At 51.9% G+C, this 8,378-nt stretch overlaps 1 protein-coding gene across 1 annotated transcript; it reads right to left on the bottom strand.

The window, feature by feature from the left end:
* Window positions 1-231: 231 nt before the first annotated feature.
* On the bottom strand, window positions 232-8,268 carry RHCG (Rh family C glycoprotein). The gene is made up of 10 exons (XM_066196366.1): window positions 7,930-8,268; window positions 4,412-4,598; window positions 3,801-3,951; window positions 3,316-3,463; window positions 2,761-2,927; window positions 1,953-2,090; window positions 1,482-1,618; window positions 841-965; window positions 553-626; window positions 232-458 (listed from the first exon to the last, which is right to left on the bottom strand). The coding sequence occupies exons 1-10, from the start codon at window positions 8,114-8,116 to the stop codon at window positions 393-395; spliced, it is 1,380 nt and encodes a 459-aa protein (XP_066052463.1). The 5' UTR covers window positions 8,117-8,268; the 3' UTR covers window positions 232-392.
* Window positions 8,269-8,378: the final 110 nt, after the last annotated feature.

Below are 8,378 nucleotides of genomic sequence, written 5' to 3'. Positions count from 1 at the left end.
CCAAACATCTCCCAGACTGCATTATCTAATATATTGTCTAATACACCCAGCCTGTATTGCCACCGTTCATGCCTCCACTTTGTCCCCAAGGCACCAGGAATGTCCCAGCGCCTCCGCTTTGCCCCGGGCAGCCAAGAGCTCTCCTGGCAGCTGCTGTGCCGCTGGCGGCAGAGAGGAATCTGGGCGACATCCCACCCCGCTCGGCTGCTGACACAGGGCAGCACAGGCCTGGAAAGAGGAACACGACTTTATTATATCCGCAGCAGCTCGTTACAAAAGCGGCAGAGTAGGGCAGAGCCCTCCTCGTCACGGGGAGAAGACGATCCTTCGACCCCGGCAGCGGGCCGAGGTCCTGCGGCGGGGAAGGCGGGCCGGCGGCGGCGGGGCGCGGCTCAGGGCGAGGCGGGCTTGTCGGGGTTGTGCATGTGGTACACGTCGCTCTCCTCGTCCTCCGGCACCTGCGGCAGAGCCCCCTGAGCCCCCCGGGCCGGGCCGCGGGCCGACAGCGCCATCTCGTGCCCCCCGCCCCGCTCCCGCCCCGCGCCCCCTCACCTCCCAGTAAACGCCGTCCTCGAAGCAGTTCTCGGCCGCCGCGTCCCCCCAGATGGGCAGCTTCAGGATGCCCCCTGCAAGGAGGCGGGCAGGGCGGTGGGCAGGGGCCCGTGGGGGAGGCGGGAGGGATGAGGCTGGTCCAGTCAAGGGGGAAATCCCAGCCCTGGCACGGCGGTCGGTGCCGTCCCCCCCAGGATGCATCCGGCCGTGGCCAGCAGCACATGGATGCCTCTGTTTCAGCTGCAGGCTGGGTCAGCCCTCCCCTCTCCGTGCTCCCCTCCGGCTTACCCACAATGGCCCCCCCAACAAATGCCATCAGCAGAGACACCACAATGCCGGCCGCCTGGAACCCTCCCTGGATACTGGGTGTCCGCGCCTGGTACATGCCCGTGAAGTCAAACGCCTTGATGAACCTGCCGAGGGCAGAAACGGTGATGATTGTCCCTGGCTGGGGACTTTCCCTGGCTCCAGACGAACCATGTTGCCCTGCCCTCTTGGGAACTCTTCCCTAGGCCCATCCTTCTTCTGCAATGACCAAAACCCTGCTCACTTCCTTCTCTGACCCCTGGCAAAGCTTTACCAAGGAGGAGCCCAAAATATTAACATTCACTTTGTAATTCACATTTTTAGCCTTACCCAACCCCACAAAACAATGCAGAGGAGAGGGAGAAACACTTCCCTCCCCACTGTGGCCCAGAATAATGCCAAACAGCAGGATTGTGGCTCACTTTATGAGGCCACCAAGAGTCAGCTGCGTAAGATAAGGCTACAATTCAGTAGGCCCAACACAGTCAGTGCACCCCATGTTTTTGAGGGACATCTCTCCGCAACTCTGAACTATTAACAAAAGCTGTTAATTGCTTCCTGCTCCCAGCCCACAGAGCTTCAGGTAAGATCTGTTCTCAGGGAAGATTTTCAAGCCATCTTACCCTTCCTTTCCATACACATCCTCTGTGGCTGCAGCTGCTGTGATGGCCCCCACAATGCCCCCAATAAGGCCTGGCATGGCATGGAGGTTGTGGATGCCACATGTGTCCTGAATGTGCAACCTAGACTCCAAAAAAGGCTGAGGGGAATGGAAGTAGAGAGAGATCAGGGAGTTGAGTGTGGCCCTGGAAAGCATTAGTTCCTTCCATGGGGGACTGAGATAAGCAGAGGAGTGATAATGTGTCCCATTAAAGAGCTAAGGGCTTGTAGACAAAGAAGTGAGCCAAGCTCAGGATAATCTAACAAAATATCCTCCAAATACGCTCCTGTTGCGAGTCTGAAACTTCCTGAGCATTTTGGGGCAGTGAAAGGAGACAGAAGGGATTCTGGAAAACAGGAACTGTCAAAGGAGTCAATCCATCTCTGGTCTCCTCAGCAGGAGCAGGGCTGCAGACCCCTGGAGCAGCACTCACCGTGAAGTAGACATAGCCCACGGTGGACACGATGCCAGAGATGGAGCCGACGATGAGGGAGCCGTATGGGGTCAGCATCATCTCGGCACTGGTGCCCACAGCCACACCGCCGGCCAGCGTGGCGTTCTGGATGTGGACCTGCAGAACCAACCGCCCTGCCTTGGCATCTCAGGGAGATGGCAATTGCCCAGGGATGGTGCAAATGGCAAAGTGGGACAATCAGCTCTGAAAATGTTTCCAGAGGAAATATCAGGGCCCATTTTCGTACTTGGTGGTGAAAAACAAGAAAAGAACAGGCAGCTTCTGTCTGCAGCACAGGTGCACATAGACTCCCACTCCCTGTACCACACACGTTCTTTGCATCCACAGATAAGGGTGGGGAGTTGTGATGAGATGGAAATTGTCTCACCCGTGTGTCATGCAAGCTCTGCTGTCACAGAGGCATGTCACCCACACATCTAACAAGTCAGCCCCCCGATTGCTCATGAGCTGCTGCGCAGGCCTTGTTTGATAGAGAGCGTTGCCAAAAAGGGCTCTACAACACGCCCAGCAGAGCAAGTCCAGTTCCTGCTGTGACTTGGGTCCGCCACAGGTAGGGCATCACCCCGCACCTCAAGCCCTGCAGGTGCCATTCCCACTTTCTTATTCAGTATAGCCTTAGAGTTTCTGCCTGGATGCTGGTTTCACCATCATGCCCCGAAACCCTGTGTCTGTTCAGAAAAGTACAAGTACCAGTTGTTTCCTGGACCTTTGATCAACCTCATTATATGTCCCCTGGGCAGTGCAGGGCTCTTTGCTCCCATCTTACCATGTCAAGCTTGCCCTTCTTTTGCAGCATGCTGGAGAAGGCCATGGTGGTGAGGACACAGGCGGCCAGCGAGCAGTACGTGTTAATGGCAGACCTGTGCTGGGCATCCCCGTGATCAGAAATGGCTGAGTTAAAACTGGGCCAGTACATCCACAGGTACAGCGTGCCTGGTGGGATGGGGCAGATGGGATGAGGAAGAGAAAGGGAAAAGAGAGAATACAGGGATTGAAAAAATACCGTACTTCTTTAGGAAGATATTTCTGCATAGAGGGAAATTACATCCCATAGTTGTGCTTCCCCAGATTCACACCCCGCATGATGAGACCAACATCAGAGAAAGGGAACCAAAATGCGTCCTTGTGTTCCCAGGCACCACCTCAGCTCAGCCACTGATGAAGGGAGCTGTGTAACTCTGAAAGGTGAAAGACCTCTGGGATACAGAGCTCCTCAACTCCATATCCTGGTTTCACTTCTTCCCAGAGACACAGGAGGAACCAGCCCTGTGCACCCGAGTGGTCCCCAGGTAGCAGCACCCCGAGATGAGGGCTGACTCACCGATCATGGCAAAGAGGTCAGAGTGGTACACGGAGCCCTGCTTGTCCTTACTCTGCTCCAGGTTGGGTCTGTACAGCACCCGTGTCACCGTAAGGCCAAAGTAGGCTCCGAAGGTGTGAATGGTCATGGAGCCACCTGCATCCTTTACCTGCAGCCATGGGAAAACAGAAGTTTTTCTTCTGCAATTGCCACTCATTCTGGAGCTCAGGCCTGATTTGCATCGTGCCCAGCTTGTCTGCGCACTTGACAGAGGGACCCAGTGCTCCTGACTTGCCAGACTTATAAACACCAGAAGATCTCCCTTCTCAGGGAAGTATGACCCACTGCCCCTCTCCTTCACAATCTGCCTACTTTTGGTGCCTGAATTCTTGCATTTTAAATGCTTATGAAAGCAGTGGCTCGGTGGAGCCATAGCAAAGGGAGACAGTTTGGACAAGCGCAGAGAGGAAGGGGCAGAACAAAGCAGGTACTACCTAAAGCCTTACATGAAGAAGGTTGAGGAGGATGTACTCGTTCACTGAAAAGAGTGTGACTTGAAACAAAGTCATGACAAGGAGCTGTATGGGGCTGGTTTTGCCCAGGATGGCCCCAAAGGCGATGCACACAGAGCCCACGCAGAAATCAGCATTGATCAGGCTGGAAAAGGAGAAGGAAAATTGTGGTTTAATAAGGAAATACTTCTCTGTAAATCACTCTTATACACCCCCAGCTCTAGAGACCCCACCTGAAGACAAAGAAGTGATTAGGAGACATCCCTGGATTTCCCACTGGCCTTCCTCCCATCCTTACACTCCCAGATTTTTCAGGTAATGTGGATGATACGTGCTCTCAGCACTAACATCCTTGGTGCCTGGCTCAGCACTAAGGGGTGCCACTCATCTCAAGATTCCCTTTGAGCAGTACCACCACAATGGCAGGTACCTTTGGACTGAAAGGTAGAAAGCAAGTGGAAGTATGTGGAAGGAAAACAACATTTTAGGGACTGATTTGTATTTGACATAACTGAGGGACAGGTGTTGCCAACTGCTTGGCCCTCATTCCAGCTCTTCCACTGGCCAGGCCAGAGGCGCCATCCTAGACCCCAGCTCTTCCTTACTTCTCCACTCCAATGAGGATCTTCCCATCCTTGAAAGAGTGGAACCAGCCTTGCATCAGGAGAGCCCACTGGATCCCAAAGGCAGCAAGGAGGAAATTGAAACCCACAGCTCCGAATCCATAGCGCTTGAGGAAGGTCATGAGGAAGCCAAAGCCCACAAAGATCATCACATGGACATCCTGGAAAGCTGTGCAGAGGGAAGGGACTGTCAGCTCTGTGGGAACAGCAGAGCTGCAAGTGCCACGTGCATTTGGTGTTGAAAAGAAACTAATTACATCAGTAGCAGTAGGGGGGAAATTCAAGAGAAAATGTGTGTTTGCCTCATGTCCCCATGTTTTTAAGTCTGAAAATGGCTCAGCTTTTAGAAACTGGCTTTTTGTTAAAAGGCTCAGCCTTTAAAGTAAATGTTTACTAAAAGCTGTGTGCAAAAGAAGACCTGAGAGTAATGGAGTGTACAGAGGAAAACATTTTTCTATTCAGATTGTTTTTTCCCCTTTTGTAAAAAACTCAAAAAACATCATGTGAAATGAACAGCAAAGCTTTGTTAAAACACATAAATGTTCATTTTGGGTAGGTCCATTCAGTGCAGGGTCCCGGTGATGGCTCAGAGCAAGGAGAGCACAAGAACAAGGAAAGTTTACAAATACATTTTTAAATGCTTCGAAAATCAGTGGCAAAACACCCTTGAGACCAGAAACCCACCTCGTGAGATTTTTAGTGCTTAAACCAGAGAGACCCAGTTCTTCCCACTAATGGTCAGACCTGCTCACCCAAGCCCCTCAGATGCCCTTCCCCGGGGGAAACCAGATCTGTGAGAGCCTCTTGAAAGACCTTCTTGGTGCAGTAAACCTGCTGTACTTTTTAATGCCGCACGTTTCTATCAGATAAGCATTGCTTTGCAATTAAGTGAGCTGAAACGCTTGCATACTTACAAATTGAACCATGCAAACCCTCACACTGCAGGCCACTCAGCCAATAGAAAAAACAGGAGACCCAAGGCTGGGATGCCCCCTGGGAGGCTCCCACCAGCAAACCCATGCTGCAGAGCACATAAATTCAGCAGTGATGGAGCCAAACCAGAACGTTCTGCATTTTGCAGTCCACAAATCATTATAGCCACTATATCCAGCAAAGTCTGTGCACTCAGAGAGGGTGTAAGCTCAGGGTAGAGGAAATTCTGTGACTGCAAGTCTCCTCTACCCCAAATCTGTGCTGAAATCCATCAGCTTATGGTCCATTTCCACAGGGCTTGTGTCTGCTACTTCCACTGAGGGCTGGTGAAGACTTGTGCGAAGTGTAGTTCTGCAGAAGCTGAGAGTTTTGTCCTTTTGTGCTTTAGAAGACCTTGCAACTTGTTTAAGGATGAGCATTTGGACAGGCTTGAGCCATGTAGTGCCATGCTAATCTGATTGCTTTTAAAAAATGCCCCCCATGCCTATGAAATCACTCTTTAAAAAGGAAGTAGAAGAGATCTGCAGCTGGCACTGTTCAGCAGAGGTCACTTCAAAAGCACTTCTCCACATATCCTAAGAACCAGCCTTACTGTGCTTTTACCACACAATCCCATAGACTTTCCCTCTGCAGCTGTATTTATTTCCCCTCTCTCTTCTCCAGTGTAAGCAGCACGATATACAGCTAGATTTATCTGCTGCTATTTGCATTATATATTCATCCTTTCATCCTAAAAGCAGAAATACACAGGTCAGAGTTAAAGCTGTGGACTGTGTGCCTTCCAAAAAGGATCCCACTGTGTGTTAGACTCTGTACGAACTCAGGAGGAAGAGCAGATCTTTCTTTAAACCACACCCAGTCTTAAAACCTTTTTCTAACCCTTGCCTTTGTTTTCCCGTAGTAAGAATAACATCGTTATCACTGAGAGGCAGCACAGGCATTGCCATGCCCTAAAGGTTTTGTAAGCCTGCTTTTGTGGCAGGACAATTGCCATAACTATCAAGAATAAGTGTTTGGGCTTTGGGAATGCTCTTGGGACAGAGAGCAGATGAGTCACTGATTATGGAATATCCATGTGCAATCCAAAATGAGACAGAATTGTCACACTGACTGGACCTGGCAATGGGCACCACTGACACAACCACATATTGGCTTCCTGAGAGCAGGACAACTTCCCTCTGCCTGCCTTCCCAATCTTCTCTGGTTTGAAGGACCTGTTTGTCACTTCTACCCCTCTGCCATTGCAGACTGGTGCTGTGGACAGCAGTGGTCACAGATATGCTGGTACAAATGGTCTTTGTGTGTTCAACCACCGCATTCTTCTGAGTAGCACTGGACGGACACAAGGATTTAAATTCCAGGGCTTGGCCACCTTGTCATATTTGTCCATCTTTGCAGAGAGAGAATATTTCTGATTAGATGAGGGGGAAAAGAACAGCTGTGCTTTTGGGCATGTGAGCTCTTCCTCAGGTCTGAAACAGAAACGTAACTCAAAGCTAAACTGAGCAGTTGCCCTTAGATTGATTTAGTTGTATTGAATCCATCCTGCCATTTGAGGGGGAATACTTGGCACTGCAGAGCAGGAGTGGGATATAAGGACAGAAGAGATGTCACTTCCTTAGCTCCCACACACTTTCTTGGACTCCTGATGTCCTCCCAGTGCACCAGTGACAAGAGCAGCCCTCAGGCACTGCTGCTGCTTCACACCAACCTGTGTGGAGCTGGTCCCAAGAGCAGATGCCCAGGGAGAGCCCAGGGGAACCACGACCGTACGTGAACCTGGAGGCTGACTGAGCAGTGGGTTTCTGTAAGCAAATCCTTTTCTGAACTAGCTAATCCTCAGCAGCCACAGGTTGCTATAGCTCCTTTGATTTAGCAGGTGTTTTTAATGGAAATGTTCTAAATAGATGCATGACTCAGGCCTGTTGCTTCCTTGGAAACAATTGCCTACAGACGCAGCCTGTTCTGAAAGGCTCACAAAGATGACCAGCCCTGGAGATCAAAGCCACCCAAAGGCACTGCCTGGCCAGAAGATCTTTAACCTTCTGAATAATTTCTGTGTCACTACGATGCAGAGACCCAAGGACCCTGGGAACCCGGTAGCTTAGGAGGACTCTGGCACTGAAATGCCAGTAGCTAAAGGGCAATTCACAAGTGAGGGGGTAGACGGAGGAAGAGGAGGAAGATGTCACAGGATCTCGACAGCCGCTCCTCTCTGTGCACAGAAAGGCTTGCTCTGATCCACCAGAGCTGAGGGAGGGGGCAGCAAGCTGAAACTTGCAGAGTGTTTGGAATACGTCAGCCCTATTCCTGGAAAAAAAGACGTCACGGTACCCTGCTGACAGAGCCCCAAGGCACCAGAGGGCCAGGAGGCTTTTCTCCTGCTCTTTGGTGAACCCCAAGGCAGCCTCAAGGCAAGCACATGACTTTCTAGCAATGGCTGGAGACGGCGCTTCTGACAGGCTTTGCCATAGCACAGGATAGGACGGATGGGATGGAATGGGTCAGGATGGGATGGATGGGATTGGGACCAGCCAGCACAAGGATTAGGCTTCTGGAATACTCACAGGGGTATCGGAAGTAGAAATCGTTCTCTATGTCACTGGTCATGTTCATCTCTCGTTTCTCCTCCTCCCAGTGTGCGTCAGCCTCGGTGCCGAAACGCACGAAGACTCCAAAGAGGACGATCATGGCCACCTCCCAGATGAGGCACACGAGCGGGAGCCGCCAGCGCATGTACGTGTTCTTGGCCATGCCTTGGTGCCTCGGCCTCTCCGCCCGCAGGAATGCCCCGCGTCCCCCGCACCCGCCCGGGGCCCGTCACATATATAGGTCGGAGAGGGCGAGGTGGGGCCCAGGGAGGTGCCTCCGGCAGGATCACATTTCAGAGCGCTGGAGCTTCAGCAGGGTTGTTCCTGTAACCCACCTTCCTCCCTGGGAGGAGGGACAGGCTTCAGCACCTTTCCTCAGAGCTGCTCCGAGCACCTTTGAGCCCTGCCTCCACGGGGACGAGCAG

This window comes from Chamaea fasciata, unplaced genomic scaffold, assembly GCF_029207755.1.
Source record: "Chamaea fasciata isolate MVZ Bird 193981 ecotype frontalis unplaced genomic scaffold, bChaFas1.0.hap1 SCAF_14, whole genome shotgun sequence".
NCBI lineage: Eukaryota > Metazoa > Chordata > Aves > Passeriformes > Sylviidae > Chamaea > Chamaea fasciata.
The sequence above is the reverse complement of the archived record's forward strand: the minus strand, read 5'-3'. Positions and strand labels throughout refer to the sequence as shown.